Source organism: Trematomus bernacchii, unplaced genomic scaffold, assembly GCF_902827165.1.
Source record: "Trematomus bernacchii unplaced genomic scaffold, fTreBer1.1, whole genome shotgun sequence".
NCBI lineage: Eukaryota > Metazoa > Chordata > Actinopteri > Perciformes > Nototheniidae > Trematomus > Trematomus bernacchii.
Window position 1 is genome coordinate 2,115,616 of NW_022987571.1, and position 24,527 is coordinate 2,140,142.

General features: G+C 42.4%; 1 protein-coding gene across 1 annotated transcript in view; it reads right to left on the minus strand.

Annotated features, from left to right (window-relative positions):
• sema4ab (sema domain, immunoglobulin domain (Ig), transmembrane domain (TM) and short cytoplasmic domain, (semaphorin) 4Ab) overlaps positions 1 to 24,527 on the minus strand; it is a 47,538-nt gene that overhangs the window by 17,311 nt on the left and 5,700 nt on the right. The window contains 7 exon segments of the mRNA XM_034126252.1: positions 2,386 to 2,567; positions 11,623 to 11,750; positions 11,946 to 12,068; positions 14,196 to 14,289; positions 14,452 to 14,550; positions 14,921 to 14,980; positions 15,742 to 15,902. Coding sequence (XP_033982143.1) covers positions 2,386 to 2,567; positions 11,623 to 11,750; positions 11,946 to 12,068; positions 14,196 to 14,289; positions 14,452 to 14,550; positions 14,921 to 14,980; positions 15,742 to 15,902 — 847 coding nt within the window.

Sequence of the window (24,527 nt, forward strand, 5' to 3'; positions counted from 1 at the left end):
AGTGACCATGGGTTTTGCATACAGTTGCAGGGAACCCAGGTCAATGGAAGGGACATCACTATTTGGCCCAAACACAATGACCTCTGTTTTGCTCTCATTTATGTTTAAAAAGTTTAGCGCCATCCAGGCCTGTATGTCATTAAGACAGTGAACCAGGGGCATCAGAGAGCTGGTGTTTTGTTTTAGGGGTTTGGGAGTCGTCCGCATGAAGGTGGTAGGAAACGCCATGTTTTCTAAAAATCAGTCCAAGGGGGAGAAGGTATAAGGAAAAAGAAATGGGCCCCAAAATAGAACCTTGGGGAACTCCACAGGATAGGGGGGCAGAAGACGATGCAAAGTCACCAAGTCTAACAGAGAAGGATCTCTGGGACAAATAGGACCTGAACCACTCTAAGGCAGAGCCCCTGATACCCACACAGTGCTCTAGACCAGAGATAAGGATGGAGTGGTCAATCGTATCAAAGGCAGCTGTGAGGTCTAAGAGCATAAGGATGGCAGAGTCACCAGAGTCTGTAGTGACCAGGAGGTCATTGAATACTCTTAGAAGGGCAGACTCAGTACTGTGAAGCGCTTTAAAACCGGACTGAAAAATATCAAAAATAGTGTGTGCATGTATAAAAGACTGCAGCTGTAGGAGTACGGTGTTCTCCAATATTTTTGAGATAAAAGGAAGCTTCGAGATGGGTCTGTAATTTGAGAAGACAGAAGTGTCCAGATTTTTTTTTTTTTTTTATCAGGGGTGCCACAACCGCTTGTTTGAAATAAACTGGCACAGAACCGGACTCTAGGCTGCTATTTATAATTGTATGGACATTAGATCCAATAGTGTCCCATATCTCTTTAAAAAGTCGAGGAGGGACTGGGTCTGTGGGACAAGATGATGGTTTTAATTTAGCAACAATGTCACAGAGAGATGACAACAACACAGGTCCAAACTGCTGGAAGACAGCCGTGCATGTGATGTCAATGGAGGGGTCAAAAGAGGGTGGTGAGATACTGGCTCTAATAGTGGAGATCTTGTCTATAAAATAGCAGAGAAATGTTTCACACACCTCAGTTCAATACAAGTGGATAAAGGAGAGTTTAACATAGCATCAATGGTTTTAAAAAGAACACAAGGTTTGTTTAAATTACTAGAAATAATATCAGAAAAGTAACTCATCTTTTCAGCCTTTACAATGCTCTGATACTTTCTCCAACTCTCTTTTAAAATGTCAAGACTTACATGAAGCTTGTCCTTCTTCCACCTGCGCTCAGCCTGCCGGCACTCACGCCTGGCAGCACGAGTGACGTCATTGAGCCAGGGTTCAGATTTGGCTCTGGGGCGCATGAGTTTCAGGGGAGCAACAAGGTCAAGAGCTCCAGTGCAGGTAGAGAGAAAGGCTGAGGTTAATTGCTCAGTGTCCAGGGAGTCAGAGGACATGGTACCAGACTGGGCTAGGTTTACAAAGGCAGGGGAGCAACTAGTGGAAGGTTTCATCATACGACCGTGACGGACAGGAGCGCATGATTTAAGACTATGACAGGGCAGAATAAAATCAAATGCACAGGCAGGTGATGCAGCTGATGATAAAGCTGCATCACACACATTGACATTTGAAATGGGCAGACCATGGGATAAGACTAGGTCTAATGTGTGCCCATGCTCTTGCGTGGGGCCAGAGACATGTTGTATGAAGTTAAAAGCATCTAGAACATCAAGAAAGTCTTTAGCTAGTGGTTTAGAGATACAACAGACATGCACGTTAAAATCCCCGACAATTAAAACGCTGTCATAGTTTGTCACGATACCGGCCAATAGTTCAGAGAACTCCTTTATAAAATCTTTGTTGTACTTGGGCGGTCGGTAGACCACAGCACACAGTACAGGATGAATCCGTCCCAGCTCAAACAGGCTCAGTTAAAAGGAGGAGAATGAGATAGACGGCGTGGGTTTGCAGTATAAACTGCTCCTAAAGACAGTCGCTATACCTCCTCCACGACCCGTGGTCCGGGGAGAATTAATGAAACTGCAGTCCGGAGGCAATAGCTCTGTGAAAGCAGCAGACTCACCCGCAGACATCCAGGTTTCAGTTATAAAAAGCCCGTCCACAGCAAGTGACGTGAAGAAGTCCTGGATGATATAAGCATCAAGCATCATTTTGACATAAGCAAAAAGGTATATTAGATCACAACCCTGGAGGGGTGCAAGATCGCTACTAGGTTGCCAAAGTGCCCCCCACAACCCTAGCTACTTGGGGGTCTGACGGGGCAGATTTCATTGTTTATTTTTCATCTTTGACATGTTAAAGAATGCATGATACAAATGTCCCTAATGTAGATTATGTAAAGAAAAGTCAGGTTATGAACATGTGAAAGGACTGTATGGATGTCCAGCCCACTGACCACTGGGAGGTGAAGATGCCGTAAAACAGAGTGTCGTCTGCCGGAGCGCCCTCTGCTGGGGGGAGGCTGTCTATGTCCTGGAGCACGTTGTAGGGCAGCTCGTTGTCAGCCTGGCACAGCAGCTGAGCTTTGGCAAACGTGGTCCAGCGTCTCTGCAGGGTCCGCTGACCCCCCACATCACTCTGCCAGGGGGAGGGGAACACAGCACTCATCACCACCACACAGATACAGACACTGATTCAGACACAGATGCAGACAGAGTCCCCCCCCCTACAGGGACAACTCTGAATAGAATTATTATTATACTTTAAAGAGTCCTCTCCTGCTGATGTTCAGGTGTATATCAGTATGTAGTGTCTCTACTTTAAAGAGTCCTCTCCTGCTGATGTTCAGGTGTATATCAGTATGTAGTGTCTCTACTTTAAAGAGTCCTCTCCTCCTGATGTTCAGGTGTATATCAGTATGTAGTGTCTCTACTTTAAAGAGTCCTCTCCTGCTGATGTTCAGGTGTATATCAGTATGTAGTGTCTCTACTTTAAAGAGTCCTCTCCTGCTGATGTTCAGGTGTATATCAGTATGTAGTGTCTCTACTTTAAAGAGTCCTCTCCTGCTGATGTTCAGGTGTATATCAGTATGTAGTGTCTCTACTTTAAAGAGTCCTCTCCTGCTGATGTTCAGGTGTATATCAGTATGTAGTGTCTCTACTTTAAAGAGTCCTCTCCTGCTGATGTTCAGGTGTATATCAGTATGTAGTGTCTCTACTTTAAAGAGTCCTCTCCTGCTGATGTTCAGGTGTATATCAGTATGTAGTGTCTCTACTTTAAAGAGTCCTCTCCTGATGATGTTCAGGTGTATATCAGTATGTAGTGTCTCTACTTTAAAGAGTCCTCTCCTGCTGATGTTCAGGTGTATATCAGTATGTAGTGTCTCTACTTTAAAGAGTCCTCTCCTGATGATGTTCAGGTGTATATCAGTATGTAGTGTCTCTACTTTAAAGAGTCCTCTCCTGCTGATGTTCAGGTGTATATCAGTATGTAGTGTCTCTACCTTAAAGAGTCCTCTCCTGCTGATGTTCAGGTGTATATCAGTATGTAGTGTCTCTACTTTAAAGAGTCCTCTCCTGCTGATGTTCAGGTGTATATCAGTATGTAGTGTCTCTACTGGGACATGTCTCCATGCTTTAATGTTAAAAAAGCTCTTTATTGTTCTCATACTGCCTGTGCTGCAGCACCTCTTTTCACCCTCTGTCTGAAACCAGAGCCCAGTCTGCTCTGATTGGTTAGCTGGCCGGCTCTGTTGTGATTGGACAACCTCTTAGAGATGTCCTGCTTCTTAGCCTATCACGTACAATATGTTGGAGCGCTAGCCAATAGAAGTTTAGGGTTACATCGCGATGTCCTTATGTGACAAAAGTAAACAAATTTGTCCAATAGATTTTAGCCTCTGCAGACCATTTACATGCACCAAAACCTATATAACACACTATGGGAAAGCTAACAACACAAAAACACAATAGGGCCTCTTTAATGGCCAGTCTGAACAGGAGGAGTCATTGCAGCTAGCAGAACCTGGAAACATATGACTGTTGTTTGAGACAGACTTTAGTCCTTTAAAACATTTCAGACATTGTTTATTTAAGCGTTCTTGTTAAAAAGTGGGCCAAGAGCCTGAAGAGCTATTTTTTTTTTAAAACTCCATCTGCATGAGGCTGTTCATGAGCATAAAGACTTCCACAATGGCAAGCTTCAAGTGGCTGTTGCAAATCAGAGAACAGACTCCAGTGGTCCTGTTAGAGGAGCACTGCCATCACATCGTTACCCAGCCCATAATGATGCTGGGAATGTAGTCCTGTGTGTGATGAGGTCACGGTGGCATTGTACTGCCCTACATTAGATTTGTATAGAAGTGTTTCCGATGTGTTCCCTAGCATAAGGGGGGCAGGATATTGGAAACACCCACCAAAAAAGAGTCATGAAATAAACTAACAATGAGCTCCACGCTAGAACATATCAACTCCTGAACACTACAGGCATCATAATCGTTTTTCAGGATGACATTAGTTTGTAAAGGTGTACCCAATAAAAGAGACACAGTGGTTATTGTTTATTAAATATTAGGGCTGTCAAGTTAACGCGTTAATAACGCGTTAACGCAAAAAAAAATTAACGCCACTAATTATTTTAACGCGATTAACGCATGTGTATTTTTTGCCCTCGGCCGCCGTAGTTTCAGAGCGCATCGAGTGTAAAATACCATCGACAAGCTGATGCTGACAGCCCCGCTCCTGCCGCCCGCTTGTGGCAGACCACACTTCCACGCTCACTGGCAGGCCCGGACTGGCCATCGGGAGGACCGGGAGGGAGTGTGTATGTGTGGCGCGACTCGCGCAAGCGAGGCACACCTTACGTGTTGTTGTTAGCATCTGGTGCTAGCTAGCTGCGCTAACGGATATAAGGAGCTGTTTCAATGACATTTCGCCGACAACTGCGCCGAGCACTTGACTTTATGCAGGTAGCCAGACAGTGTGACATTGTACGAAAAGTCAGCACACTCAGCACGGATAGTACGCGCAACATTATTGCAGCGTCCAGGCAGCTCCCATACGAGCATATATGCCTTGAGCTGCACATAGCTCAACGATCCATCACAGTGTCTCCACACACACACACACACACACACACACACACACACACACACACACACACACACACACACACACACACACACGTAATGTTCAGAGGTTGTTGTGTTTAATATTCATGAGAATATTTGTCATTGTTCAAATGATAATAAACAAACATATAAAGCATATTTGTCCACTCATATGTTGATAAGAGTATTAAAAACTTGAAAGATATCCCTCTAAGGTACATTTAGAACAGATAAAAAATGTGCGATTAATTTGCGATTAATCGCGATTAACTATGGACAATCATGCGATTAATCGCGATTAAATATTTTAATCGACTGACAGCCCTATTAAATATATTCACAGAATGTATGCAGTGTTTCCCCTATATACAAATATCGGCGGTGCAGCGCCGCTGCTGAAATATGCGCGCCGCTGCTAGGGGGCGCCAGCCAGGTACCCAAACATTTGTTGTTGTTGTTGTTTTGTTTTTAAATTCAAATAATAATAAGTGGCGACCCTTTTTCATTTTTGATTGTTTGCCATGTAGATTTGTAATATTTGTGTTACTGTATGTTCAATAAAGGTGTATTTTTGCTAAATCTTGAGACATTGCCACTGTATGTACTAGGCAGGGCCGATTTTTGGCATAGGCGACATAGGCGGTCGCCTAGGGCGCCAGATCTGGGGGGCGCTGCGCTGGTAGCTCTGGGAGGGGAAAAAACTTTTTTGACCGTTGGCGCTCATCCTAATTTTTGGCCTTGATGTAACAACATTCATAATTAAGTAAATGTAACACCCTTTTCACCCCGGTTACACTTTTCATTTGCCCTGTACGACGGGCACTGTAAGTGATGAAAGTGGGGGATGTTGGCTTATCAGGCGCCCGCAGCTCACAGCCAAAGTGCGAGCGTGGGAGCGAGAGAGCGAGCGAGGGAGAGAGAGAGAGGGCGCACCGGTACCGGCGCTGTTGTTATTAGAATCTGGTGCTAGCTGCGCTAACGGATATAAGAAGTAGATGTTTCTACAACCAGGGTGGAGGAGAGCTCTCCTGTCAGACTGAGAGGCTCAGTGAGGTAAAGGACTCTCTGAGTGTTTGGATAGTTAATTTTAGTCTAAGTTATCTCAGTGGGTCTCAAACAAATATGTGTTTACAAATTATGTAAACACATATTTCCAAGGCACTCCTTTATAATTATTAGGATAAATAAAAACAGGTTTGAAATCATTCCAGTGTATACTATAGGCAGTGTTGGGCAAGTTACTTCCAAAATGTAATATATTACATATTACTGTCTTTTTAAAGTAATAAGTTACATTACAATATTACTGTCTCTGAAATGTAATGAGTTACACTACTTTTATATTACTTTTGAGTTACTTTCACCAAAATAACCGCAAAAGAATGGCTAGGTATTTTAAATGCTAAAATGCAGTTTAGTGCAGCTCATTATACATCCAGTGAAGGGCAATGTGGTATAGCATAACAACTGTGTAGGCCATTAAGGCTACTAACAACTTTTATTACACGGCTTAGTTGAATACTGGATTCTGATTGTAAATACTTAACCTGTTAAGCCCTGAGCCTGTTTTTCAGGTCGCAGGCTCGAAAATGACATTCCCAGAACAAATGACCATATCTTCCCTTCTAAAAGGGTTAAATTAATAATCTTTTTTCTCAAAGTAATGATAAACCTGTGAGTTGGATGTAGAATAGTCAAAATCAATATAGATGTTTTTTATTTTAAAGAAAATTCAGATTTTACATAGTAAAAAAACTGTAAATTATAGTGTCCGTCCAAAAATTCTTTTTTACTTATAGTGAAAACCACCCTTGGATGATGGGTTAGTAGACTAAAAGCTTTAGGAATCCAAAGTACAACATATAATAAGTACCCTGTATCAAGATTGATGCAAAACAAGTGACATTTGACCTTTTTAGAGAGATTTAGCAAAAAGAAACCACTTCTGGGGTCATTTGGGTGGATTTTCCATATATCTGGCTTCCCTTGCTTGATTTTGATGGTTGACACCTCTTTCTGACCGTTAGAGCCAATAGAATCGAAGGGGGAGTCCCCCACACACACTCATTGTGAAACAAAACGGTGGGGGCTTTGCGCATGTAATATTGCATCAGAGTGAACCTATCTCTAGCTTTGACATCTGGAAACGGAAAAGCAGTTTTAATGCTTATGGATTATCAGAAATAATTTCAAAGGGACACAGACACATTGGATTAACCTATGGATTAACTTCAGCAGCGTTTTTATCGTTTTAATGCAATTGAAGACCACTTAGAGACTACAGAGCCAAGGTAAAAATGTTAGCATTTTTAGCTACCTAGCGTCACCTGTTTTGATGTCCGTTTTTGCTTATAACGTCGCCATTTCGTATAATTCAGTGATAATGTGGGTGTCCATCGATTCTGTGTCACCTCACGATGTGAAACGATGTCATGGATGTAAAGAAGAGATAAATAATAAGGTTTTGTGAGTGATTTTTGGTGCAGTAAGGTGTTAGCATTTTTCGCTCGTTGCTAATTCAGAGGCTCAGTGTTAGCATTGTGGGTTTTCTTTTGAAAAAAAAAAAAAAAATGATCAGTTAGATGAATTTCTTCCCGTTACATGAATATAAAACATTCATAGTTTTATTAAATGAACATGCCCTCAGACACTGTTTCCTGCAAGATGTTGCGGCAGTGCCCCGGTACCTGGGTCTCTCGGGCTTAACAGGTTAAAGGACACCTATCATGCTATATTTGAACAATATATTGTAGGGCCATACCTATATAAAGTATATAAATATAGTTTCAAAATACCAAACAGATCCTGCATTTTAGCCATGCCTCATTTCGCTCCATTTGCTCTTTCCAGCAGAAGTATGAAGAAGACCTTTGACCGGCACTTTTCTAATTTTGTCCGGAAGATTTCAACTTTAACGGACATCTTTCCCGGCGAAAAAAAACCTAACTGAAACTCTGCCGCACGGTCCCCTCGTTCCTTGGAAGAGGCGGAGAGGTGGGTGTTTGTCATCTGCTGGTGGACTAACCGGAGAGAATTACAGTGCTTGCCTCGACGGGGAGGGATTGCATTGAATTAAAGCAGCGGGAGCAAACGCTTGCCTCGGGGAGGGAGAAAAAGAGCCACAGCGGAGAATAAACATAAGGGTAACCATGGTAACCATGCGCGGGAAGTCTTCTTCGCTGCTTTTGTGGCAGACTACAGCGCCACTTACAGGCCTGGCATATGTACTACAGCGTCTCCAGCGCTTTCGAGCGGCAATGGCCGGCCGTGGCCCAACCCCACATTCCCCTGATAGGTGGAGAGTTGGCCCAATAGCCGTAGCGCCACCGTCCTGACGTCAGGACAGTGTTCAAATCTGGATCAGTCTGTATCAGATCCGTTGCAGCCTCGTTTTTAGAGATTTGGGTATGGAGGAAAATAGAGAGGGTTGTGTTTTCTGACACTTGGTGAGTTCCCTGGAACACCGGGGACACATATTCATGTATAAAAGACGTACAAAAGTGCATTTTGCATGATAGGTCCCCTTTAACATGTGACACGTTGTTAATACAGTAGTACAGACCACTGTCAAGGACTATAATGATGGTTGCTAAGGAGGATCAAGAAAGAGAAAGGAAAAGAGGTTAAAAGACGGAGCGCTGGACGTCAGATAAATCACCAGAAGAAGGCAGAGAGGAAGTAAACAATAACAGGAACACGGAATGGGCTCTGTATTTTGTTTAGTATATGGCCATGTACAGGCCCGGTTCCAAAACAAAATGACTTGGGGTGCATCTGAGATTACAGGGGGCGCAGCAGTAGTAGGTTTACATGAGCAATAGTGGCCGGCAACAGCAATGAAAAATAGCATTGATGTTATGGTCCCCAATGAACAGATTATGGCATTTGTTATGTTTTGAAACCAAGCAAGTGAGAACATTTCAAGTGTGTTAAAAGTGCAATCCTGAAATATTTCATATAGTCCAAAGTGGACTATGGCAAGGAAAAGCACAAAAGCTTCAAAACTGTACTGATAAAACAAATGAGAACATATTGTAAATCAAGGCAAATATTATTTGAACAAGCTCATGGTTTGAAATGGCAAACATTGAAAAGCAAAAGTATTATTAAAACCATGTACTACATCATCACCTTGGTCCCATCATATACTCTGGGAAGAGAATATTTACTGTGCTTGAAAACTGGTATCACATCATCATGTGAGGTTGACTTTGTGACCTGGAGAACATTTCAGCTGCAACATTAGCTTGTTGATAAGCTTGGGATATGAGATCTTTTTGTAGCCATTCGTGGTGAAAGCATCTGTGCTATTGTATGCATTATTTTTGACCCAACATTTCTACAGGCATGGCAGAATATGGCACTATTTTCACATGAATATTCTAGCCATTGTCTATTTTTATACCACGAGCTGCAAAATGACCGCCTTACCCCACTGTACAGGCGGGTACTTGTTTAGATATACCTGGGCAGGCTCTGTTTTGACGTGGTATCCTGGCACCTACGGGCCACAGAGGGGCGGCGTAGTTTCGGGCGACGAAAACTGCTGCTCCGGGGGCGAGGGCGGCGAGTCAGGCGGGAGTAAGCTAGTGTCCACAACGGAGGGTAACGTGATGTCCCCATCTGACCTGTTGCTATTGTCTGCAGTAGATGCAGTGTTGCTGGCGTTTAGTTATGTTGCTTTAACCATTTTCGTATACATGATTATCCACAGATGTGTTAGCACTTTGGAAATGATGCACGTGCAGCGGAGCAGGTCACGCGCACCTGACACAATTTGTTGTTTGTATTTTTCTCTCCCTTCTCTTTTTTGAATAGAGGGTGCATAACATTCAACTGGGGGTGCAATGCATGCCTATGCACCCCCGAAGATCCCGACGTGAAGCCTGAAGGGTAAACACCAGGTTTACTAATCTACCCGCACAATTTTTCTCTGGTGTCGGAATGTCTCGCGATGTTGGTACATTCTTAAAAAACAAAACACCATTTCATTTCGGGTTAAAATGTGCTGTAACTGCGTTACTGAGAATTGTAACGGGTAATATATTACCCATATTTCATTAGTAATGCGTTACATTACTTTGTTACAGCAAAAAGTAATATATTACTGTAACTCGCGTTACACCCAACACTGACTATAGGACAGTAAACCAAAAATATCGTTTAAAGTTGGAGAGATACAAAAATATGCATAAATAAATAAATGTTAACTAGGTAAAATAAGAACAACAAAAATAAAAAAATAATTTATAAAAAATAAAATAAGTTACATTTATTTGTTATTGGCTATGGTAGGTTAATGGTTATGTTCACATACTTATTTGATTATTAAAATGTAAACTGATCTTTTTCATATGGGTGTTTAATGGCGCGTTTCCACTACAGCGCGCAGCCCGGTTTAAGAGGGCTGTGACGTCAGCGGCCCGTCTTTGGTTGCGTTTCCACTTGGCCTAGTACCGGCCGGCGGGTCCTAATTCACAGTTTTTCTGGCCTCATAAAATCGTGGGTCCAGGGCCAGAGGCAACGAGGCTGAGTCGGGCTGAGTATGCTAAACTAGAGAGAGCATCGCTGGCAAGGGGACTACAACTACAACAAGATGGACATATTTGACCGTGATTTAATTGTAATACACGTTTCAAAATGATGCCGAAGTAACAACATACTGATACCGGTTAGTAAAAACCATGAATTAATGCTTTGTCAAGTCTGCAGACAGACGGCAGGGGAAAAACCTTTTAAAATGCTTGTTTTCTAAATGGAGATTGGCTAAGCTAACGCAGTATATGCTCCGACCGTCCACACTCACAACAACGGCCTATACAGACATAAATAAAGCAGCGACTGTATTCACCATGACACAGGCAGTCTGTGGTTTGTACTTGTTTAACTTTTGTCTAGTTTCTGAACATATATGAGGAGCTGTGAGCTCTGAGCGCTAACAGCTAACGGCTGTGTTGTTTTTCTGGGGTCCTCTGAAGATCACGTCACGGCTCCGCCTACACTGCGTTACTATAGATACTGCCCCAGTTCCTAAACTGTAATGGAGATGCGCCATAAAGTGAGCCAGTCCTAACGAGGCCCAGCCATACCGAGCGGGGCCGAGCGAGGCCGTGTAGTGGAAACGCGCCATTAGAGTTGTACCCCCTAGATCAGGTCTCTAGTAATTGTGTGCTCAAAGTGCACCAGATTGAAGCATTTTACTTTAAAATGTTCAAAAAAAATCTTCCCGGGGGGACGTACCCCCGGACCCCCCTAGAGGATGTGACGTCCACCCCCCAATTCAAACATGTTCATACAATACTGAATACATTTGCCTCAAGAGCCTTTCTTGTGCTGGCAGACACATAGAAACAAATTGGCGGGGCGCACTTCGCACGCACTAAAAAATTCCACGCGCTCCGCGCTCACATTATGCTGGGCCCACGTGCCTTAGCACCGCTGCTATGACTCCATCCTAGGGGAAACACTGGTATGTATATAAGAATACTAACGTATGACTGTGTGAATGAAGTAGATATGTATGACTATAAAAATGTGTGCTAGTGCAAGAGTGAAAATAACAACATCAGATTGCAGGGTCCTTACCATGCAGATCTGAGACACGCGAGAAACGATGAACTTGTCGATGAAGTCGTACTCTCTGCCCACCTCACTGAAGAAGAAGTAGATCTTCTCCTCTTCAGGGATGAAGCTGGAGCTGATGAAGGTCGGGTCTACAACAGAGGGCAACGTTTGTGGGGATATGTCAACATCTTTTCTGTTTGTTGTTTTTCTCTGTTCTCTGTTTAGTTTCAGTAGTTCACATATCCTCAAGTATGGTACTTAAGTACCATTTTAAAGTACCTGTACTTTAACTAGTATGAGTACAAGTACAAGTATTTGAGTTTATGTTTCAGGGTGACCCTCACCCTCCAGCCAGCCCAGCGTGTCGTCCAGCTTCAGGTCCACCCTCCGGCCCTCACTCAGGTGTCTGGAGATGAGGGGCCGGTTCCCCCTGTAGTCTGCCACGGTGCCGGTGTACAGCTCTCCGTCTGAGGGGCACAGCACAATCCTGAGGAGCCTTCAAACTGAACACTGTTTCAACACGACAGCTAGAACCTATGTATGACATCATCATCAAAGGAACTCTAAAATGTACTAAACTGAAATGTTAGCTACTGCTAGACAGGACATTCCCCTGATACACTGAACAATCAGTTTGCTTCATGTTTTTGTGTTACTATTTTGTTCATCATTACCTTGTCTGTATATTTTTCATTTTGACAGCTTTATCACCCTGCCAGGCAGTTTAATATAGGTATAATACATATTTAATATAGTGTTCTTTGCAGACAAACCTTAGGTTAAAGGAAGGAAGTTGTTGCCTGATAATTATCCTGTGTTCCTCAAATCACATTTGAGTTTTTCTGAAGATAATCAGAAATATTAGTTATTGAGACAACAATTTGTTTTACACGTGACATTCTTTAAGCCAATTTCCAGCTTACTTGACATGGTGCCTGAAATTATTTTTAGTCAATATATGGTGTAAATAAAGAAACAGAAAGCCTGTGGGGTCCAGGTCTCATTTACAGCTCTCAAGGACTCAGTCATGTGCGGGCAGAAACCACAGTTAACACGGTCTTTGTTGTAATGCACTTTAAAGGAGACATGTCATGGCCATTTCCACTGATCATAATTCCATTGTTGAGGTCTACTAGAATAGATTTATATTGTGCATTTTTCCAAACTCACATTGGTTTCTCATACAGCATCTCTGTAAACTACGTGTATTCACTGAATTTCACTCTGCCTTTAACGGCTCGTTGTAGCTCCAATAGCTCCAGCCCCCACCCTCCCTGTGAGCACAGTGTGCTCTGATTGGTCGGGACGTTGTGAATCGCGCTGAGCTCCGTGGAGGTGTTGTTTCCTTGTTTAGCATACACAGCGAAACACAGCCAAACTCATCCTGAGCACACACAAAGTCACAGCCGAAGTAAAAACAATAAGTGTGGCTTGATATTGAGTAAGAAAAAGGTTGATAAACGCTGTGAGAATGGGTCTGCAGAGAGAATTTGGCCGCGATCCCAACTGTCTGTTATCAGCCTGCAGCCAGGGAGGAGAAATCAGCTGAGCTGCCTGCTCCCTGCACACAGATGTGTGTGTGAGGAAGTCCGTGGATTGGTCAATTTGGACCAATCAGCGGGGGCTTAACGTAACGACTCCGCAGACGTAACGCAACGGCTCCACGGATTGGTCCATTTCGTTCCGGGTACGGGATTACATCATCCCGTACCCGGAAGAATCAAATGGACAATGACGTATCTCCAACGAGGCGTTTTGGGGAGGTATTTTCTGTGTTAGAGTTTTACTTGCTACAGGGTGTACTTTGAGGGTTTGTGACTCTGCACACCGTTTACATGCATAAAAACCTTCATAACACACAAGGGGACGGGTCATAACCGGAAAAGCATGACATGTCTCCTTTAAAATGCTCTGAGTGGACGCAGAATAACAGCACTCTATATGAAGTCCATTTAGAACTGTTGTGCTTTTGTTCAGAAGGATAATCTCTGCATATTAACACCACTCCATGAATTTTGAAGAGTAAATGCAATCTCCAGTAATAAAAACCTAATGTTAGGCAACAAACTACAGCAGGGTCACATGACTTCATCTCAACACGGCTAAGCTAAAGGAGGCTTAGGAGTGAAGATGGTTAGTAGTGTGATTTAGTCACTTGTTAGCAACCGTTGTTTTTCTGATACATTGAAGTTTTAGACTTTCACCAATGGGGTATTTACTGACATATTTTATGTTTAGAACAAAACATTAAATTATCTTCAGTTTGTGTTAACCACAGACCTTACTTCAGGTTTCTAACCGCAAACATGTAAAAGAAAAAAGTCGACTAGGAGGCAATGGAGCCCTAAATGCTAAAATGCTAATAATGAAAACGTATTTCTGGGTTTAGGACTTATTCCTGCACCACTTTATATGTAGGTATGTTGGAGAAATGTCACATATAGTCTATAGATAATCTGTTAACTTAAAACATGTCGAAGTGTTGAATCACAGCTAATAAGTTGTTAAAGAGGGAACAGATTCTATAGAAAGGATTGCTGGGCCACCAACAGCTATAGAGTGATCATTGGTGGTGACATCATGGCCGCACTGACCTACGATGATGGCGGTGTTGCGTTGGTAGGGATCGTAGGGGCAGCGACCCCGGCCTTCATCGGGCTTCATGCTCATCATCAACGTCTCAGAGGTCTGGACAGAAAATATAGAAAGATATAGAATTAAATAGAGATCAACAGAGAAATCAAATGTGGCTGTTAAAGTAAACCTGGTTATATTGCTTGAAATCCATAAACATTTTATACCGTCAAAAAGTAAAACCAACCAATCAGTTGAACGTCTGTGTAAACTCACAATGTAGGAGCAGCGGGGGCTGTAGGCAAAGGTTCCGCAGGCGTATATGTGAGTAGCGTTCAAGAACTGCAGCACACGGATGAAATTAGGACAGTCGGTCTAGAGAAAGACAAAAGACATCAAGTTAGAAGTCCACCAAGATGTACAGCGAGCAGCGTGTGCCTCCTGATTCCTAAGGGACGTTAGGATATCTTGGCAAAGCACGCTCTCAAACTAACAATTCACAATGAAAGACTACACACCACTCTACACGGTGCTCTTTAACATTAACAGCCAGATGTGAAAGTTGTATGTTATGAAAAGTGGTTTTGTTTTATTAGTAATTCAACCAAAAATCGTTTTAAAAATGTGCTATATAAATAAAACTTCATTTGATTTGATTTGAGTACTAAAGGTCAGGAGGAGACATTTTTAATTGACTTTGATTTTCCTACTTATCTAAATACAGTGATCAAACTCTCAAACTTGCCATTTCCTTTCCTTTCATGGAACACTGTTCCAGGTCTTTGTCTGAAGGGCTCCAGTCCAGCTGGAAGAAGAGGAGAGGAGCTGAATGCATCATACACACAAACTGCAGATCAACCATGAAACACTCATTACATCTTCCATTACAAAGATGGAGTATTATGCAGGGGTGGGGGGGTCCATTCACATGACAATAGCTGCTAATGTAACAGGTCTTGATTTTGTTCATCTATTTGTTCAAATGGTGAATCCTATTGAAGCAATTCTACCCGTTTTATCTTTGTAACACTGTGACAGGATCACTTGATCACATGATTCTCATACAAGCAGAAGAGTCATTGGAAATGTTAGAGCCAGTTTATTTCAGTTTGTTTTGTGTAAAAAGGTTAAACCGTTTGGTCTCCTAGTGGCGTCCTCTGTAGACAGGAAATATAAAAGACTACAATTCCTACAGCGCCAGACTTTAAGAGACACAGATATGGGCATCTAATTTGCTAACCCTTTTATTTGAGATGTGCCTCTTTTGGTTTTGATTTGTTAGACTATTGCACACATTGACTATTTTCATTTTTGAATGCCAGGAAAGTCAACTGTGGGTACCAATAATAAATAGAAAGATACCGGGTCGTCTGTTTAGGCGTCTGAATGGCTTTGAGCAGGGGTGTCAAACAAGCCAGATTATTGGCACCATACTAACATAAAGCAGCATTAAACATATGATAAACTTGTGATATTCTTTGAGAGCTCTCGCTCCATGAATGTAACATATAAGGAAAGTGATGAGTAACTGCAGTAGTGTGACTGTTATCAGTGGTGGTGTCTCACCTGACTCCTCAGTGTGATAGCGTCCTCGTGGCTAACGTCCAGAGCTAACACAGCGTCCCGGGCCCCCACATACAGCATGTCTTCGTCCTCACTGAGCAGCAGGGTGCTGGTGTTGCTGACCTCAGGGCTGCTGAAGCGGGTCACATGTCTCCCAGGACTCCCTGTTGGTTCACAGCAGGTAACACTGGGATTAGGAAACTTCACACATTTACTAAGGACAATTAGAAACATCCAGATGTTCACAGGCTGCAATCTGCTCATTTGCAAAGAGCATTTATGTAAACACATCCCTGGCCTGAATACATCACATAAGCATTTACTGTCCATATGCTCTAGTAATCATTATCAACTATCTCTTAGCTAGCCAATTCAACTACTGTAATAAATCTGTAAATAACCGGGGCAATATATACTTCCACCTTTAATACTATCACTTCTTTATAAATGCTAAACTCATTGGAAATACTACAAGTGGTACTTTTTGTTGTCCACCTGGATGTGTATTTTTGTAAATTGTAAATGTAAAAAGGAACCAATAAGTCGCTGAGAGGCTGAGGTCGGCCTGGTCGCTTTGAATAATGATTTGCTGAGATCCAAAAATTGTTTGAATAAAATCTTAATTCAATGAAAACGGTTGGTTTATGATATGGACAAGCATATAGTCTGTGTAATCCAGTTGTCAAAAGTTGCAGTCAACAGAAAACACAGCGACCCTCTCACCCTCTCTTCCACACACACCTCAAACAGGTGGACAGGTATTTATATTTACTATGAGTGCCGCCAATATCCAATCAGAGCCAACTGATCCATTCCATAATTGATCACAAAATAATAATATTAATATAAACAAAGACCAATACCAACGTTTATCCAACCAAAAACCCTTATTAAATCTACAACACAAACAACCTCTTCAGCCTTTCATGGCTGACAGCTCATCAGCTAAATCTGTTGTATAAAACGTGATGCACCATAGGAAGGGCAGGTCTGAGACTTCAGGACAGTTATAGGGCTTTCACACCAACGCGATTCCCGGAATCCGGTTTGTTTCAAGCACCAAAGAATTGTCGGTCTAGAAGCAAGAACCGGGGGCTGAAAAGAAAAACCGGTTCCAAACCAGAAAAGCTCTAGCGGGAATTGCGTTGGTGTGAAAGCCCTATTAGAGGAAAAAACGGTACTTTTCAGGCTCTAGCTCCGAACCGGCCCTGGAACTGCGTTGGTGTGAAAGCCCCATTAGTGGACCAGTTAGGACAGGTTGTAGTAGAGTTCAGTGAGCTTTACTCCCACACATCAAACCATCCCAAGATAATGACCTAGTACCATGGAAAGCAGTGGAAACCAACGCTAATTAGCTCAACTGTCATCGGCTGATACACTCTATTGAATCTGTGCGATAGATTTTTTTAATGGTGGGGTTGGGATTGTGTTAGAACAGAAGCTATAGGTCCCTTACTTTAATATTGAAAGTTTGAAGTGATTTTTTAAAGTAAACTAGGGTTGTGCAACAGGGAACTATGCTATCTGTATGCTAACAATCTTCTAACATTATACTAAGTAGTTAAGTCCATATTTAGCCCTAGTACTGGAGTGCAGCATTGGCTCATCAGTGTGTATCTTTGATATTGGGACATGTGAACATGGCAGCATCATGTTTGTTGTCTTTCTAAACTCTGAGCATTAATCAGCTGCTCAGACTCTTCTGATGTCAGGCTTTCCACCAGATGTGAGAACCTAGCAGCAGGGATTTGATCCCTTTCAGTCACAATATGCTGTCTTTAGTCTGCTCTGCCCCGGGACCCTGTCAAAATAGACAATTGGCCCACAGCTCTCTTCGGCCCACATTAACTGATTCCCCGCAACGGGCCTTAAAACTCTTCTGGCCGCAAATCCTTCCTTCATAGGTGTGGTAACTGCTGAGCTGTGTTGGAACGGCTACACCAACATAGCATAAAGATATTGTCTTAACAAAACACAATGCACGGTTTACTTCATAAAACATTGGCACAGTCTTGTAATGACATACAATGTGAACAACAGCTTAGACCAGGGGTACTCAAATACAAATGTTAAAGGTCAAAAAAAAAAAAATCAATAAGACAAAGGTCCGTTTATTACGGTCATTCAAACTTTTAAACAATTGCAACAAGATTCTTAACACGAGGTTGCAAAAACAAAAATAATCTGTATGCAGCAGTTTTCATTGTTATTGTGTCTGTGCTTGATCCCTCAGAGTCGCAGTGTGAGAGCTGCACAGTTATGAATAAAGGCAGCTGCTCTCTCTCTCTCTCTAGGTCGTCCTCAGACGAGCCCTCCATCGTCGCTTCCAGTCATCCCGGTTCTCCATACATCTAGCCAGTTCATTGGTACTTTGTGCTCCTGCGTCATTCTTGAGTACGTCCACGTATGTTAGTGTGCGACGTCCTCGTGACCGATGCCCGTGTGTTGGTTCCCACAGCACCAATTTGCTGGCTGGCAGCTCTTGATGCCTTTGGCAATGTCCTGCTAGTCTCATTCTCCTGGCTGAAATTTTCTCGCTCACCCTTGGTATTCCCTCGTACAGGATCTTGTTGGTTACATGTACACTCTTGCTGATGTTAAGTACTGCTCACAACATTCTGGTGTAGCATCCGTCTAGAGACTTTTGCAGGGTTGGCTTCAGGGTCCAGCATTCACTGCCATAGAGGAGAACAGACTCTACCGTTGCATAGAAGAAGCTGGTTTTTGATTTGTCGGGGGAGGTTGGAGTTCCATACACTGGTCATGCCGTTCAGTGCCCGCCATGCAAGTGCCTTCCTCACCTTAAGATCTTGCTCGGTTGAGTTGACCCATGAGCCAGAGGTGGGACCAAGTCATTGTTTTGCAAGTCCGAGTCAAGTCTCAAGTCTTTGCGCTCAAGTCCAAGTCAAGTCTCAAGTCTTTGCGCTCAAGTCCAAGTCAAGTCTCAAGTCCGAGTTAAGTCTCAAGTCTTTGCGCTCAAGTCCGAGTCAAGTCTCAAGTCTTTGCGCTCAAGTCCAAGTCAAGTCTCAAGTCAGGATGGGAAAGTTGAAGTCAAGTCCAAGTCCTAAACTTTGACAAAACGAGTCTTAAACAAGTTCTTATGTGCTTTTCAACAAATGTAATGACATCGATCAACAGAATAATACTTAATAATCAAACTGCTCTTTATTAGTCACATTAATCATTTAATAATCCATTTTCTCTCTGCTGGTAAAGTAACGTGTTTTTCTTCTATTGTAAGAGGGATCAGTAAGGTAAGGCTACCGTGACGGTTTGATTCAGAAGGAGTTTAATGTATAAGATCCCTGATGTTAGGGTATCCAGAATGTTTATTTCCACTGTGTACAACATGTTATAAGGGACCCACGATCTATCTTTATGCAAGGGATAATGTGCAGCGAGGCGTCTCTATGGGGAAAAGAACACCTGAATCTAGATCCCTCTGCAGGTGGTACTTTAAGTATATTTTGATGCTAATACTTTTGTACTTTTACTTGTAACATTTTGAATGCAGGATCTTTTATTGCAACCGAGTATTCCTACACTCTGGTACTTTTACTCAAGTACAAGATCTGGGGCCTCATTTATAAAGGGATATACGCTCAAAAAATGGCGTACACCAGTTTCTACGCAATGTTTGCGATTTATAAAATACTAACTTGACTGGAAAATGTGCAGTCCTCCACGCAAACTCTAACCCATGCGTACGCACTAAGCACACAAACGGGAGAGACGAGAAACTGCGACACCGTTGGCAGAAGGAAGAATGGAGAGAAATATGTGGAAATAATACCATAAATAAAATGTTACCTCTCATTTATCAAATATGAAGAATTCATTTTCAAACATTGATTAAAGCCAATCTTAAAATGATTAAACAAACGCCTGTTTGAGACTCCTCAGTGCACACTAAAACATAACTTGGAGAAATAAATAAATACGGAAATGTTATTTAAAACCACCTCGAATATGTTGTGTTAATGTTATGAAATGTTTTCTCATAAATGATGCGGTAAGCAGGAGGACAGAATTACGTCTAAACTGACGCCGTTTTGCTTTTCTATAGGTTGTAGATACGAGCATAGTTTTATATACTATCACGTTTAATCGTGTTTTATGCCGTTTGCCAAGACTTGATAAGTCGCTCGTAAAACACAGGAGGTATGGAAACTAAGAACACCATATGTGGTCAATTGTTCAGCTAATATAACACAACACATTAGTTGTATTTCCTTTAACTGGTGGATTATGGATATATAGTTGCTGATCGACAGCTGGAACACAAACCACCAAATACAACAAAATAATTCAGATCCAGTCGTCATGACTCCACTCCGGAGGGATTCCCCCATCATTTCTTACAGTTTCTCATCAAGGGGGGTGTCTCCTGTCCCCGGGACAAACACACTGCCTGAGGAAGGTTATGTGTATTTTTTTTGTCATTAACTTTTTTCGGACCACTTATTTATTTATTTTGGTGACGATCCGACCTCCATGCTGCTACTCTGGTTCAAACTGCATCCACCAAACAATATGATTTATCTCGACATCCCCAAAATAACCAAAATCTGACACGGTGTGAGAGATGTCTTTTTTAGCTGTTCTGTCCTCATTTCCTGCGATCTTCTTCATGCAGTCAGTCAAAATGAATGAATGAATGGGCGTTTCTTTGACTATTTATAGGCAAATATGGGCGTTACGTGAAGCCTGCAAAAGCTGCGCCGCATTTCGAGTCGATTGTGATTTATAAAAGGGAAACAGGCGTAGGAAGTGCCGGTACGCACTTCCCTCGCCGGTACGCAATGTTTTGTGAATCGGAAAATGTCGGAAAATGTCTGTACCTATTTTTTTGCTTTGTACTACGTAAGCAACCTTCTCACGTCAATCCTACGCAAGGCGTTATAAATGAGGCCCCTGAACTTCTCCCACCTCTGACAATAAATCCTGAGTGGTTACCAAAAAAAAAAAACCCTGCTCTGAAGGTTATTTTCATTTTACAAATCCTGCACTCAGCTCTGCTTTCTCCAATATCATTGAAATGCAGCCAGATGCTGCTTCTTTTTTCGGTTTTCGCAAATTTCTTGACTTTTTCCAATGCGCTTGCATTTAAATCCGGCTCCCCGTCTCCCCGTCGCTCTGTGTAGCTGGCCTGTACCACTACACCTGCTGTCTTTGGAGCGTCTGCCCCCCACCCTTCTTTCACATAATGGTATGATCCTAGTGTGTCCTCGCATATGATTGGCCGCATGGTGGCTCAGCAAAATAAAGTCCCGCCCCTGCTTGCATGGATTCTCAGCAAGAGTTGCAGCGGCTGAAGATTCTGCTCTCCCCGACGGGAGTCTGCTCTTCTTGCGATTGGCGTGTTGGAGACCCCTGAATTAAATGATCAAGTCACCTCAAGTCAGAAGGCTCAAGTCCAAGTCAAGTCCCGAGTCATTGGTGTTCAAGTCCAAGTCGAGTCGCAAGTGTTTTGTGATTTTGTCAAGTCGAGTCCAAAGTCATCAAATTGGTGACTCGAGTCTGACTCGAGTCCAAGTCATGTGACTCGAGTCCACACCTCTGCCATGAGCCCAGGTACTTGAAGTCCTTGACTTCCTTGAGGCAGCTGCACCCTCTTTCATTCAGCATTCCCATTATTGCTTTATAAATGTCTTGCCCCCTTGTGTGTCCACTGAGGTTCGTCAGGCCCAACACATCTTCAACAAACTCCCCCTTTGCCTCATCATAAAAACTCACAAACACCAGCAACTGAGCATTGTCAGTGGTGTCAGTGGACTCATCCACAGCTAAGGAAATGCACTGTGCATTTTCTATTCCATCACAAAGCTGATTAATCAAATCACCAGCCAGTATTTATGTTCTTCTGGTTGCTGTGGAATCTGAGAGGGGGATTTGCTTGATTTGACCTGTTATTTCCTCTTTTTGTTTGCCTTCAAACATGGTCTCCATCACTTCAGTCATGCATTCTTTTATACTTCAGTTATTATCCAGTGGAAAGTCCTTACCTACTGGCCTAGTTCAATCAAAGTGGTTACTTTGTTTTGGCTGGGCAGTGTAGTTTTACACACCGTCTTATTTTACTTTCTCAGAATTTAAAACTGTTTTTTGGGGGCAGACCCCCACAAAGAAAAAATATATATTTACACACGTAAGGTCATCATCTTCAATTCAATTCAAAACCTTTATTTATCCAGGTGAAATCCCATTGAGATCATTGATCTCTTTTTCAAGGGAGACCTGCAGCAGCAGGTTCCACACGAAGACATAAAAACATAAACAACAGAACAACCAAAGGACATCATACAGCAACAATTACAGGGATTACAATTTACATATCTATCCACATGTACAGGTACCAACAGCTTCTGATTGTGTAGCATCCAACCAAGCTTTAAAAACATGTAGTGGTACCAGATTGGTAATTTTCCATTATTTGTGCAGACTGTTCCAAGTTAGTGGAGCTGCACATCTAAAAGCTTTCTTCCCTAAGACAGTCCTAGCACTTGGCACATTTAATAAAACCACAGCATGCGATCTCAGGCAATAACTACTTTCAATTCGCCGAGAGATCAGGGAGCAGATATAAGATGGTAGTTTATCCAACATGGCTTTGTAAATGAACATGTACCAGTGACTGAGCCTCCGTACAGTAAGTGATGGCAAAACCGCCTTGGTATACAGCGTAAGTGCTTTACAATTTGTCAGAAATCTCAGTGCACTGTGATACGCAGCATCTAACTTGCTCAGGTAATTAGCAGGTGCATTCATATAAATCAGATCACCATAGTCCAGCACAGGTAAAAAGGTCACAGAGCCTTTTCCTGGCCTCAAGCGAGAAACAGGACTTATTTCTGTAAAAGAAACCTAGCCTAACCCTTAGCTTTTTAAGCAGATTATTTACATGAAATTTAAAAATCTTCACAATTTTGTATGCTCATCCGTGTTTTGTATGCTCATCCGTGAGCAGAGCATCAAGTTGACATGTCTATTACAGCTGAATGCGGCGATTACCATCTTGTTCAGCAAAACGCCTCACAAAATTAGTAAGATCAACAGCTTTAGTGCGTTTTGATTCAATGCTGAGTACAGCCAAACTTGACAGTCTCTTCTCTGTCATTGTAGACCGCAAATACCTCATTCCTTCAGTACTTGGGTCCGAATGCTTCTAGTTTTGCGCCGTACAGTTCAAATGAAATCGCCGCCAATCATATTTCCACGCTCGCGCCAGGGCCGGGGGAGGGGTTACAAGACGTGCGTCTTGTGCTGCATTCACTTGCACTCGGACATTAGAGACTTTCTCTCATAAATGTCCGATGAGCCACAACTAGGGATGTCCCGATCACCTTTTTTTGCTCCCGATCCGATTCCGATCATTTGATTTTGACAATCTGCCGATACCGATTTTTCCCGATCCGATCTTTATGCAATGCATTAAGAGAAAAAAAAGGTAACAGATAATGGCTGGTCATCCAACGCGATGAATTCAGCTATCTTGGCTGTTATTTTGTTGGCCTTTTCACTGTTCTGGGGCAGTTTCTCTTTCCTTTTAAAAGTCTCTGAAAGTGTTGGTTGTTTCAGTGCCGTTACCTGAGTGGCCGCTGTGTACTCGTCGTGTTGTTGTTGGCGTTTGTATTAGATTGGTCGTGTTGAACGTAGCTCGGCGGAACCTCCGCCGTTACACTGCCTTCGCTTTCAATTTTATAATACTTCCAAACTCCTGACATTTTCTCTGTCCCGACTCCCGAGGCACCAGCTGAACGTAGCCTCTTGTTAGCTTACTGCTACTATTAGACACTGCGCCCTGCCCACTCTGTTGCCAGATTTGAGAGAAATAAGCAACCAGGTCTATGAAAACAAGCCCAAAAGAAGCAACACATACATGATGTTGTGTCATTTTAAACCAAAACTAAGGCCTCAGGATGACTTCAAGACGTGAACATGGTCATTTTTGTTTTGTAACATTAAATAAAATAATAAAAATATTTTATAAAAGAAAAAATAATAAAAAAAAAAAAATCTCGATCCCCGATTTTTTTCTCTCGCTCTAACTTTTTTTTTTTTAAACACACACGCATTTTTCCCACCCGCATTCCGCGAAGACCCGCCCTACTGTGCCTCTGATTCGCAGACTGTTGGTGGGGGAAAAAAACGCTGACGGGATGCTGAATGTGATTGGACCAAAGCGTTGACAGACACACACAGACAGTGGAACAGTCGGACATGCAGAGCGCTGTTTGCAGTGGACATAGCGGAGAATTTTGACTCGTTGTGTTGTGGCGATGTCTCGCAGATAATACAGATAATACATATGAAAAGTATAATTTGCTCAGAGTCCAGAGACAGTTGTGGTTCGGTCCGGATCCGGACCGGAGTCCGGACTTTGAGGATGCCTGGCTTAGACCCTCATCTTTAACTGTTAGGCCCCAAGCCTGTTTTTCAGGTCTCAGGCTCGAAAATGACATTTCCAGAACAAATGACCATAACTACACTTCTAAAAGGGGAAAATTAATAATCTTTTTTCTCAAAGTAATGATAAACCTGTGAGTTGGATGTAGAAAAGTCAGAATCAATATAGATGTTTTTTATTTTAAAGAAAATTCAGATTGAACATAGTAAAAAAACGTCCGTCCAAATATTCTTTTTTACTTATAGTGAAAACCACCCTTGAATGATGGGATGGTAGACTAAAAGCTTTAGGAATCCAAAGTACAACATATAATAAGTACCCTGTATCAAGATTGATGCAAAACAAATGACATTTGACCTTTTTAGAGAGGTTTAGCAAAAAA